The following is a 13,280-nucleotide window of genomic DNA, read 5'->3' on the forward strand; positions in this document are numbered from 1 at the left end:
TCATCGCCCAAAGATGGCCGCCAAGTATGCCCGACCCTCACAGGGGCCGGGACAAGCGTCGCGATGTCCACGTCGCGGGTGACCGGGTTCCGGGGGCAGGCAAAAAACTATCAGTGGTCACGGGCAACAGTCGTCCCCACCACGGACCAGCCCCCGTGGAAATCCGGGGGCGGCCCGCAGCGATCGGGGCAGGATACGGACGGCGGCCGGGCAGCTCACCAGCAAGGCAGGGGCAGTCACCGGGGAACCTAAGAGTTGCACCCCCGGTCAAGCACTCGGTCCGCTACGCTGGGCAGTAGAAGTGACCATGCCGAAATGTAGGCCGAGTTTGGCACCGCTCCGGTGGGCCGACTCCACCCAGTCACCACTGGCCGCTGTTGTCGCACTGCCACCCGGACACGGCGTCCACTCGATGTCCCGGCTCCAGGGCCGCACAGGCCGCAAAGTTCAGATGCAGTTTTCTCCGGTAATACCGCAGCTAGAAACCTCGGAGTCAGACAGTCGGGAGCCCCTCTCCTTCAGAAACACGACCACGTAGCACAGGTTAAGGATCTCAGGCAGGATATCCGTGCGGGATGCAGAGGTTCACGGAGCCGGGAGTCTACGCTGCCGTCTCGGTCGCCATCTTGGCTCCTCCCAGGTCAACACTATTAAAGACTCCCGAGCTGACCAAACCCTGGCTCAAGCTTGCACTCTTCCAACTCCAACTAAAGGCTCCACGCTAGACTGGATCATCTCCAAAGAAAAGGCTGTGAACATAACCTCGATTGTTCCTTGTGACTGGCCAGATCATCATATAGCCTTCCACATACCAGGTGTAAGAAAAATAACCCATACAATCAGTCAAAGCCAAACAATTGGTACGGCTCACAAAGGGCTTGGACAATGAGAATCTAGCATGAATGATCTTCCCCCCCTATCAATATAACAAATGTTAGCGAACTTACAGACCACTATAATTCTAAGATGTCAGATATAATGGATTCAATAGCTCTGTTAAAGCTGAAACGAATCCCGGATAAAGAAAAATCCTTGGTTCAACGGAGCACTAAATGAAGACAGGCGTAATATGAGACTAGCCAAACAGAAAGAGACAATACCCACCATCCCCTCAGCTAAAACTGCTAAGGAAGACCAGAAATGCCTACAACAAAAATATTCTCTAAAAAATAAAAAAAATAAAAAAAGAATTCTTCAGGACGGAATTGGAGAATGCTAAAAACAGACCAAGTAAACTCTTTTAAATAATAAAACAATTGAATAAAATGGACAAATCGATGCTAGAAACAACAATCTCAAATTAGCTGTGAAGAATTCTCATCCTTTACAGAAAAAGCCAATTGCTTGGAAATTGAGCTCAGGACAGCCGCTGTTACTCCCTCTACCTGGGAGGCTTCACAAATCGTCTAATCAATACAACTCCATCAGGCAGTGCCCGAAACTGGAGAGAAATGGCCAACCTTCAAGTTATACGACTACAAAAATATCTCCAAAACTTAATCGACCATAAAACCAAACAAACACTACAATGATCCACTCCTCACAAAATTTGTAATGAAAATCGACCAGTTTATCATCCCCATTTAGACATCGATAGTCAATGCTTCTTTGTCTCAAGGATCCTTACCAGACTACCTAAAGACTGGTCAAGTCATACCTAGCATAAAAAAATGCAAGAGAATCCCTCTGACCCCAACAATTTTCGTCCGGTGTCCAATATTCCCCAATTAGCTTAAGCTACAAAAGTGTGTGCATCAACAATTCAGCCAACATCTCTAAATTTAAACGACTAGATGATTGCCAATCGGGGTTCAGACCAGATCATAGTACAGAAACAGCAATACCCCACATAGTGGACGATGCCTTACTCGCACTGGACCAGGACAAAACCTGTCTTTCAATCCTCCTTTACTTATCGGCAGCTTTTCACACAGTTAACCATGATAAGTTGCTAGAACGACTGGAAAATAGGACGGGTTTTTCGGGGACTGTTCTAGAATGGTTTAAGTCATTCTTGAGGAAAAAAACACAAAGATTTCTGGTGAATCAAAACCCATCAGCACCTTCCCCCAATCCAATTGGAGTACCACAAGGCTCAACCCTTTCACTATTCAACTTATATATAGAACCTCTAACCAAAATGCTACGACTTGCCAAGATCTGTTTCCACAAATATGCTGATGACACACAGATTTACATTAAGATTTCACTATTGTAGGAGATCAATGCAAGGAACAAGGTATTAATGGCTACGGTGCAATGGTTAAAAGCAATCAGCTGAAACTAAACACGCAAAAAACAGAATTCCTTCTAAAATCCCCCACCAAAATCTCACCCGTTATAAAGGAATGGACCAAGACGATCACCGCACTAAACTGCACCCCAAGCATAGTGGACTCAACCAAATCACTAGGAATTGTGCTAGTTAAGAGCCTGAACATGCAAACCCACATCAACTCATTGGCTAGAAATGCCCAATTTCACTTGAGCTATATTAGAAAATTGAAACCATTCCTCAAAACAGCAGACCTCAAATTGGCTGCCCAGGCACTAGTCATCAAGGATTGAATACGGATGTACAACACTATCAGGTGTACCCAAGATCTCAACAGCTCCTCTAAAAGCCTGCCACAAAGCAGCATCTAGATTTATATCAGGCTCAAAAGAATTCGACCACATCTCTCCTCACCTGAAGCCAGAATTCAACTCAAAATGACTTGTATTACACACAAAAGAATACATTTCAAAACAACGACTATCTAGCTCAGAAATTGGAAATTTCCTGTGAAAGCAGATATTCTAAGAGCACCAGAGATCTAGGGCTGGAGCCACCGATCTTCCAGAAGAAAAAAACCTATGACAGAGCATTCTCTGGAGCTCCACCGAGAATCTGGAATTCACTGCCTCCAAGCATTAGAAAAATACTGAACGCTTCAAGTTTCAAGAAAGGCAGGATCTTTCTAATGAGCAAATTCCTACCTAAAACATTACCGAACAACCATGTAAAGATTTGCCAAGAGACTTTCGCATACCTCCCCACGAGCATCTGTTGCACATGCCAGATGAACCCTAAGACAAAGCAGTTAGAACCCTTTCATCTTACCTCTGAAAATCTATCCTCGTAACCAACGAGACACAGTTCCCTATATACCTGTTCAATGTAGATTCTCGCTAATTTTGGTGTAAATGTACTACTTTACAATATGGATCCTTTAGACTCATATTTTGGGAATTTGCAAACGTCTTTGCTGCTATGAGAAGTTGTTTTTACGCATGCCAGTGTGTGTAATGCCTACTATCGAAATGTATTAACAAAATAAGTTTTTACAGAAAAGCACTCCGATACCCTAGGGGTCAAGTTCGCTCTATATAAAACACTAAATAAATATATGCATACACACACAAACGCATATACACATATGTTCCCAGACGCATATATACACACACACATATATATATACACACACACACACGTTGGTTGGCATACAAGTAAAGTCACACAGAGGTAGTTTTCATGCTTAAGGGACGCCTGTAACCACACAGGCCACACCCCTTTCAGAGAAACAGACTTTAAAGAAATGCAAGAAAAAGCTATGCAGGATAAGATATTCTCATATGGACAAATTCGGAACTCACATAAACTGTTAGAGTTCAGGCAGAGGCAGGGTAAATACACGAGTTGCTAACAAGTCCAGCTCACAGGATGATACAAGTACTAATGACAAACCCTGTAACAAAATATTGAAAAGATCCATTGCGAAATGCCCATCAAGGGTATCTTTACCTACCCTTTTGGTTTATCATGTTGTCCTATTTTTATTTCCATGATCTTACCATTGACAGTTTTCTTTCTGTCTCTGTTTTGGAGTATAAATTAGTCTGCCAGCTGTGTTGGAACCGCTCTATTTTCATGGTCTATCGCAGGGGTGTCCAACCTCTTCTATAACTAGAGCTACTTCTGATTGATGAAAACAGTCGCGGGCTACAAATGACTTTGACAATTGTTACAGTAGTGACAACATCAGAGACGTAACAACAGCGGCCACACTTGGCAGAATTACAAATAGTGACCACCCATATGTATGTCACAATATTGAGTGATGCCAACATATTGTATCCAGAATATGGACTAAGAAATTCAATATCATAAATGTACAAATAAAAGGTAAGTATAGACTTTCAAATCTAAACTTCGCATCTACATACCTCAAACATATAGATCTTCAAGATAAATAGATGTGGAGCTAAGAATGCAATAAAACTGTACTAGCCTTTGTTTACTATCCTTCAGGATATTGTCCTAGTCTAAATGCTGCATACAATATTTTGGCTCAAAGATATTTAGAATTCGATATTGTAGTTGAGCACTATCCACCCGAAGCAGAATATAGGGTTGATAACAGCAGTGTCAGAAAAATGTATTATAATAAAATGAGGCCACTTGACTAACACCATAGCAGCCACAGAAGCAAGTGGGCCTATAAATCTACACAACTTGGTATGAAGCATCATTCAAACAGCAGTTTAAATGTGTTTTGGATTTTCAATCTTATTGTTTGCAAACCTCGGTATATCAGTTTCTCAAAATACATGGTTTCAAATATGCACTTTCCATTTTGGGTTAACCCATTCAAAGAAATAATTGTATTTTTGTTACAGTGTGACCTTCTTTAATATGGCTTCGAGCAGACCCTCAGAATGAAGTACTTCGCGGGGCACTTCAAGGAGCTACTTCCAGGGTACAGGCGAACCCAATAGCTCTATAGAGCTACCTGTTAGAGACCCCTGGTCTGGCATCTCCCAGTGCCACTCACCTTAAAATGTTGTCGGCATAAGTGAGCAGCAGCTGGGAGGCGTCTAGGAAGACTCCGCGCTCGTTCTGGCACAGCTCGCCAACAGCCGAGGAGGCAGAGGCCATGTCGGGTCAGAAGGAGCCCCAACCGTTGCGGAAGGAGCGTGGCTGCGGGAAGAATCCAACTCGAGGACGCGGACACTCAGCTGCTTGATGACTCATTTGTGATTGTGACTGGGCATGGGCATAGAAAAGGGACTATGAGCGCCACCTTGAAGTAATACCCTTTCAAATACAGAAATCGAGGAAGAAACTGGACAATGTGGTGGTTTCTCACTGTACGTGAGTATAGTTGCCAACTTCTACTTTCACGCACATGGGTGTGCTTTTTGTTTTATTATGTTATTGTCTTTTTTCTAGGCAGTTCACATTCGTTTGGGTCAGCGTTTTACTTTCAAGATGGCAGCCATAGGTAGGCTGATACCTTTGTAGGCGTACGTATCGCCTTCCGCGCACGTCTCGCGAGAGTAACTTGACACATTGATGTTGGCGGAAGTAGTCTGATCATGGGTCACTTCCTCAACCAACTTTGACTTTTTCGTGAATAATTGCTCAGCATGTTCTCCAGCTATGTGGTCGTTCTGGTATGGATGTGTTGTAGGCAGCAGGCGTGTTTTCCCATTCATGCTAAGCTTATGTAAAAAGTGACATTACCAGTTCAAATGTACACGTAAAATATCTGAAGGTCGAGCAGTCCACTGTAGCTGAATTAAGAGGTTTGGACCAAAAGTTTATTTTTAAATGATAAATCGTTTTATATGATGTGAGAAATAACGGCCAGAGCTGGTGAATATGGTGGCAGGGGTTAGCTTTTGCTCGGTCTTGTCACAATAGGACTCGATATGTGTGACTTGAGGTCCGTGTATAGTTGAAGCTGTCTTACTCGTATCAGCAGTTCACTTAGTCCTTTTTAAGCATGAAATTCGTTTGACTAGTTTTTCTGGCAAGTCTAATATAAACTGTAATTAGAGTGTTTTTCCCCCCAAGTTTTGCAACTGATTGTTTTGAAGATTTTAAGTATCATGCATACAACTTTTAGTATTGTACAGTTCTAACACTGCATCCGCTGTTATTATTGTGCTACAGGTTAAATCAGTGGTTCCCAAACTTTTTCGACCTGCGGCTCCCTTGACCTATTGGGCATTGGCCGTGGCTCCCCATTCTGTTACTTTTTTGGGGGGACGGGTGGGGGATGTAAACCCAGCCTCAGGAGTATTTTTATTTTTCTCCTTGAAAATAATTGGGATGAAGCAGATAATGGTATTAGAATCCTAGATGCAATCCTATCCACTCCACTACTGAGCCATATGCAGTATCAACTGAACGGAGGGACACTGGGTTATTGGAGAAGTGAACTGTTACTGCATTGTTATGTCGTGCTCTTTGAAGAGGTGTGTCTTTAGGACAGGTCATTCCTGAGCAGGGTTTGTGAGCCCCTGATAGATACAGGAATGTTATTTCAGACCCTCGGTGCATTGATAGAGAAGACTGCATCTGCTGTCTATTTTTTTCTGTTTTTGCACATTATTGCCTCTGATGACCCCAGGTAAACCCTTGTCTGGCTTGCTCCCTTTTCACTCTGTCCTCTTTAGGAGTGTGTTTTGTGGACATCTCCTGTCTGCTCCTTCCTAACTCCAGACTTTGCGTTCTCATGCATGCTGTCTGTCTCATGTCTTCTGTGTTCTTGCATCTTATCTCTGTCCTCATGCCCTCAGTCTGTTTTTGCCTACTGCCTGCGTGTCCTTGCCTCCTGACTATGTGTTCTGGCCTCCTTTGTGTGTCATCATGCCTTCTGACTGTGTGTGCATGCCCCCTGGGGAGGGCCAGGTACCTGCCAGGAGAGCTCAGGGCTCAGAGCTGAGGGCTCCCATTGATGCACCGCAGGCTGCTCCTAGTTCTCAATAATGCACTCTGACTCTCAGCATCTTTCTGGGTCTTGAGATAACAGGAGCATGCTGCCTGAGCCTCTCTCTCAGCTCCAAGATGACGATGACATCTGTGCTGTTCCAGCTCCTCCCTGGGCTCTCATATACGTCCCTCCCAGGTCTCTCCCACCACACACTCTCTTTACCACTGTTTTTCCTGTCACCTTGGTTTGGCCACATTTTTGGAATTTGATTCTTTTGGTTTAGGACTCCACCTTCTGTTTCACCAGTGACATTAGTTTATTTATGGGCATTTGTTCTGACCTTTGTCCTATGTCTTTTGCACTTTAGTTTCTGACATTTGAGTTTGAACTTCTGCTTCTAATCAATTCCATTTGCTTTCAGTCTTCTACTTCTGATCTGTGACAGTCGCTTATGGAAATGTTAATTTATTTTTAGAGAAATAAGCATCAAAATATTCACTTCTTCTTCTGCAATCTCAATGAACTCGAACATCAATCTTCATTGAATACTGCAGATGTCATACCTCCCTTTTATGAATTATGAACACTTCAGATAGCCTGTGTATATAACTTAGCTTGAAACTTGTATTTGTGCATTAATTCATTTTTTTCAGGGATAACTGGAGGCAATTACACCCTGAGCATCGTAGATAACTTGGCTTTGACATTTTAACTGCAAACTACGGATTCAAATGTTTTTCAGCTGAGGGAGTGAAAGTAGAGCTCTGCGCTTTAGAAAGACATGATTAACAGCCAAATTCATGTACATTTCCAAACTGTGTGCGGCGCCCTAGACTAGCTTTGATGGCGCACTGAGGTGCTGCGGCGCACAGATTGGGAACCACTGGGTTAAATAAAAGCTAATTCTCACAGATGCCACGCCTCTGTCAGTCTCGTTGCTGTAATGTAAACCAACAAAAATAATTCTGGATGTTTTTTTTTTTTAAACTTTTGGTCGCCCATTCGCGGTTTCATAAAACTATGTACGATATGTTTTCAAAGCTAGATTTTCTCGTTCAAGAACATGCTATAGCATTATTGGCCTCTTCTCAGCACTCACCAGTGGGCGCCAATGTTATTTGCTCCCTCTTAATTTTTGCTCAAAGGTTAGGGGGCATGCTGAGGAGCAGGGAAATTAAAAACACTCAATGCCAGACAGTTTGTGGGAAGTTAAGGCCATTAGCTCAGTTTGTCCGAGTCTCACCTAATAAATGCAACACAAATATCTGCCTCGTTTCTACATCCTTGTGTCCTTGCCACTGAAACAGGAATCCAGACCAACACTAGTAAATAGAGCCAGAATGGCGAAGTCAGATGCAACTTTCTACACTGACAACATCCTAAGAAGGGAGCAAATATATGCTTATATGAACCATTTATTTATTCCGGTGTGCGTGTTCAAATGTGTGGTTGGTTTACACGGGCAACTATATGTGTTTATGTTCGTGGCGTTTGATGTTTCGTGTCAATAGGTAATTGTATGGGTTTGCATATTTATGAATGCTCGTTGTTGAGTCTGTCTATGTAATATTGCACATTTATGCATGGTGTATACCTCTGGTTGCAAGTGCTATACCGAAAGCCCAAACTGTGTTTGTCAATGCTTGTTTTTTCTCATTCTGGTATTTGTTGTCTTCCATTTATAAGAAGAGGGGAAAGAGGACGAGGGAGTGAAACTAAAAGAATAGGAATCCAAAGTAAAGGCCACAAATGGATGAGCAACTACCATTTAACCTGGGATGATTAGATCTGTTTTAAAGTGTTGATGAAAGTGTTGTCCAGGCATCAATTCATTATATGCTTAGGAAGTATAGCGTGTGGAAGTAGAGTGAAGACCAAGAGTCTGTGATAGTCATTTTCAACGTTTTTTTGGGTGGATCTGGTTTAGTATTTTGTATTACACTTGGGATTGTCATGTCACAGCACAGAAATTCCATATCCTCATAAACCTGACTTTATTTTTACTATTGGTGGCTCAATAGCCCTTACCCTCATTTCTGTAGCTATTTAACTTGGGAGTGTTTTTTTTTTTTTTTGTTCCTAGTTGGTAAAGCGATTTTTATTTGTATTTTTTTCCTCAGGAAAATACTTTTGCGTATAAAGTCTCCACAATGTTTTGCTGCTCAAGATCATTACTAAAAGTATTGCATTTTAACCACTATCACCCAAAATTTCAACACATGAGAGCCACCAGCACTGCGCCTCATTCCAGACTCCGCAGGCGGGTTGTAGTTACAGGGGTTGGGTTAGTGTCTCCCCTTGGGGTTGGCACTCAATTGGTGTGGAACCGTCTGATCCAAGGTGAGAGTGGAATAGTGTACCTCGAAGGGGAGGATTACAAGAACATTCCTTGCAGAGTGGCTGCCTGTGTCCCAAGAGGAGATGGTGAGGAGAAGTTCAGGGAGGAAGACTATGTTTCAAGGAGCGAGTTTAAAGCCATGTCATCTGCCACCATCATGGCTATTGGGGCTGCGGACCTGGCAATGAAGGACTGTGGATGGAACCCTGAGTGTAGGGAAGACCAGGAAGCTGCAGGTGTGGCCATTGGAATGGGGATGGTTCCACTGGATGAGATCTCAGAAACGGCACTGCTCTTCAGAGCGAAAGGTTACAACAAGATCAGTCCATTCTTTGTGCCCAGGATCCTAATCAACATGGCTGCTGGTCATATTAGCATCCGGCACAAGCTTAAAGGACCCAACCATGCAGTCTCCACGGCTTGCACAACCGGGGCACATGCTGTTGGTGATGCCTTCCGATTTATTACTAATGGAGATGCTGATGTAATGCTTGCTGGAGGAGCAGAGGCATGCATTGATCCATTGTCTTTGGCAGGCTTTGCAAGAGCAAGAGCACTGAGTACCAACTTTAATTCCTCACCAAAGCTTGCGTCTCGTCCTTTCCACCCTGAAAGGGAAGGCTTTGTGATGGGAGAGGGAGCAGCTGTGATTATACTGGAAGAATATGAGCATGCGAAAGAGAGAAATGCCAGGATGTACGCTGAAATCTTGGGCTATGGCCTGTCTGGTGATGCCTGTCACATTACAGCGCCAAGTCCCGATGGAGACGGTGCTTACAGGTAAACATTTGGTTGAAGTTTTGAAGTTCATCTACCAGGAAAGTTAACATCAAACATATGGGTAGCCAAATTAATCTAAATGTTTTTGTGTGTGTGTGTGTGTGTGTGTATATATATATACATATATATATATTTATTGAAACAAAAGTTAACGGTTGGTTATGGTTAATGGAAGACAAACAATGATGTAGGCCAGGCGTTCATGATCAATCACGTGCATTCCACCAGCACTGTAACCTAACAATATGTCTCTTGTTATCTTATTTCTTTTTTTTTTTAATAGTAAAAAAACAGGTATTTTTAGTAATGTGGTGCCTTTATCCTAATATAAAAATGGTGGTCACAATTTTCAGTAAAGTTGTGATTTTACTGTGGAAAGTTATTTTTTCCGGTCTTTTTTTTTACCCCATTTTCCTTGATCAGAGAGTCCCCAGCAGGTCTCCAAGGTCAAGCAGCTCTCATAGTGCCTCCCCGTTGCTCTAGAATTATTTTTCAATGTGCTAAAATCAAATCTTGTTTTTAACAAAGTCATGATTTTTAACATGGTAGAAAAACAATTTTATCTCCTTTATTACCCAGTTTTATTCCTCCAAAAATTAAAATGCGAATGACAGAAATAGCAGTTTTAAACAGCCAAGATATAGAAAGGTTTTAACACTTTCAAGCCTGCCCAGTACCTTTTTCAAATGCCAAAATCTCAAAAACCTACTGAATAGATTTACAGTAAAGTACGACAGTCCCTTTTTAATTAGCGTTCTACTTTCATGTCAAGCTCGGTGTACATTTTTGAATTTTTTTTGCTGTAGCTGCATTCAAAGTTTTCTGTGTTAGTTAAAATGGGAAAACATATTTTCAACCACACTGATCACCTTTTAATTTTTCCCCCCAGTAAAAAGAAATACACAAAAAGTGGCATGCTGGACCAAAGCCGTATACACTAAACAATTTGGTGTAGATCCATCCATGAGGACCAATGGTATAGGCAAATTGGGAAATGCAACTGAACAATAAATACACAATGGCAGCTGCCAATGTATAATATTAGGATACACAACATATGTTACATGAACTTCAGATCAAGTGATTTGTCCTTCTCAGTTTGGAGTGCAGAAATCAAGAAAATAAACTCTATGTGGGCTTCAGCAAACCACATTGATTTCTAGGCCGAAGCCTACCAGACAGCGCAACTGTCTGGTTTGCTACTGACATCTTGGGGACACGCGGAAAGCTTCCCTTGAAATGCATTCTTCCCATTGCTTACCATTAGCTTTGCTGGCTTTATTTGTTTTAGGCTGTCCAGCTTGAGCTCCTCCCTTCCCTTGCCCAAGCCCTATTTACTGTATTCCTCCACCAGTACAGGAATTCTGTAAACAGGCCTTTAAATCTTGTTCTTATCTTGTCATATTTGTTGTTCATTCAAAGACAGAGGTCAAATGTCAGGCTTTGTCGTCTAGGGAGCTTGGTGTTTACTTTTCATTCTCTGACTTCCAAGTGAGCAGATTTATGTGCCAATCATGCTGTCTGCAGGGGAAATGCTTGCAGAAGGCTGTACATGTATTTTTTTCTATCACACAACAAAATGTAAATGTAAATGAATTGTGAAGATACTTCAGAATTAGAAAAGCACAAATGAAGAAGATTTGTTGGTAATTCTGAAGTGTTGTGGAAATAAAAAATGTAATACGATCAAAACAAATCAATAAGCTAGGTGATGACTTTACCACACTGTTGTTTGTACGCAGTATACTTTTATTAGTAACATTTTATGTCTGTGCAAATGCAATGGTTATTTCAATTGAAGGTTTGTCTGTAATGGCAGTGTGCTACCGCACAATGCATATTCCACTCTATGCCACTACACTCTACTCTGCATCACTTCACACAACGCCACTCCACACCACATTACTGCACTCTGCTCTGCACCACTCCTATCTATTTCACTCTACTCTATGCCAGTGCACTCTACTCCACACTACTCTACTATGCACCACTGTACTCTGGGCCACTCTACTCTGCAACACTATACTCTATGCCACTGCATTGCACCTATGCACTCTACTCTGTACCTCTCCACTCTATCAGTAGGATAAAGACTCCCCTTGGAGAAACTGTATCACACACCAATGGTTTCAAAATCACTCACAGCACTCCATCAAGTGGTCCTCATATACACTATACGTCCTTTTCTCCTCAACAAGTACCACCAAGACAAAAAGTTACAAAAAGCTTTAATGTCATGTGTACCCATAATTACATCAAATCAACACGAAGTATATCTAAACTTCATATCACAATATAGGTAAACAATGACCCATTATATAAATGTAAAAAGCAATTCGCTGCTAGATTCCCCTCCCCCCATACGGCTCAACATAAAATCCACAAATGTACATACAAAGATTAAAAGGTTAAAAACCAATAAGAGCATCCTACAGAAAAGTACTAATATATCTGTTGCGTCTGATGAACCATTATATCTTTCAAACACGAGTTCCGATGAAGTAGATATGCCTCATCTGTGGTTCTTTGTTGCAAACAGGTTCTGCGTAAGAAGTATGTCAACATGTTTCGGTGGGTTTGAAAATAATTCAGCCACCTTCTTCAGGACAATGTCTTTAGGTATAAGTCTCCCCCAATAGACAAAAAGTTAATTCGATAACGAATTTTCATGTAGAAATCGAATTCCGCTATGACTCTCTTCACAACTCGGAACTCCACAGTCTTATAGTGTATACGAGGACCACTTGATTGAGTGCTGTGAGTGATTGAGAAACGATTGGTGTGATACAGTTTCTCCAAGGAGAGTCTTTATTCTACTGGTTTTGTAGTTCTCTGTCCCCCTGGTGTGAGGGCCCCCTCTCGTTTTCTCTTGCCACTCCACTCTATGCCATCACTCTACACCACTCTAATCTACTCTGCACCATTCTACTCTACACCACTGTACTCTACTGTGCACCACTCTACTTTGAAACAATCTACTCTACACCACTGTACTCAGCACCATTGCATTCCACTCTAGTCTGCGCCACTCCACATCACTGCACTCTACACCACTTTACTCAAAACAAATGCACTCTATGCCACTCTACTCTGCACGAGTATACTCTACGCCACTATAGTCTACTTTGCAACACTACGCCGCTGAACTCTGGGCCATTGCACTCTGTCACTGCACTCTACGGCACTCTATTCTACTCTGCACCTCTGTACTGTACGCCACTCTACTCTGCAGCATTCTATTCCACACCACTCTACTCTACTGCTTTCGGCACCATTGCGCTCGGCTCCATTCTACTCTGTGCCACTCCACTATACTATGCATCGCAGCACTCTACGCAAACGCACTCTACACCACTTTACTCAAAACCAGTGCACTCTACGCCAATCTTCTCTCCACCACTGCACTCTACACCCTATACTCTACAACACTTTATTCCACTGCACTCTATGCTATTGTACTC

The 13,280-nt window shown here is 42.4% G+C and overlaps 2 protein-coding genes across 4 annotated transcripts in view; one reads left to right on the plus strand and one right to left on the minus strand.

Moving 5' to 3' along the window:
- Nucleotides 1–13,280, minus strand: part of NGLY1 (N-glycanase 1) — a 354,362-nt gene that overhangs the window by 336,205 nt on the left and 4,877 nt on the right. For 2 of the 3 annotated variants that reach the window (XM_085630540.1, XM_085630538.1), the window contains exon 1: nt 4,815–5,025. The exons of the other annotated variant lie outside the window; for it this stretch is intronic. In XM_085630540.1, coding sequence (XP_085486666.1) covers nt 4,815–4,918 — 104 coding nt within the window. In that variant the 5' untranslated portion in view covers nt 4,919–5,025. Of the gene's footprint in view, nt 1–4,814; nt 5,026–13,280 lie in introns of those variants that run through there. 3 annotated transcript variants of the gene reach the window in all.
- Nucleotides 5,323–13,280, plus strand: part of OXSM (3-oxoacyl-ACP synthase, mitochondrial) — a 40,505-nt gene continuing 32,547 nt past the window's right edge. Inside the window, exons 1-2 of the mRNA XM_085630542.1 lie at nt 5,323–5,568; nt 8,822–9,819. Coding sequence (XP_085486668.1) covers nt 8,852–9,819 — 968 coding nt within the window. The 5' untranslated portion in view covers nt 5,323–5,568; nt 8,822–8,851. The remainder of the gene's footprint in view (nt 5,569–8,821; nt 9,820–13,280) is intronic.

Source organism: Triturus cristatus, chromosome 10, assembly GCF_964204655.1.
Source record: "Triturus cristatus chromosome 10, aTriCri1.1, whole genome shotgun sequence".
NCBI lineage: Eukaryota > Metazoa > Chordata > Amphibia > Caudata > Salamandridae > Triturus > Triturus cristatus.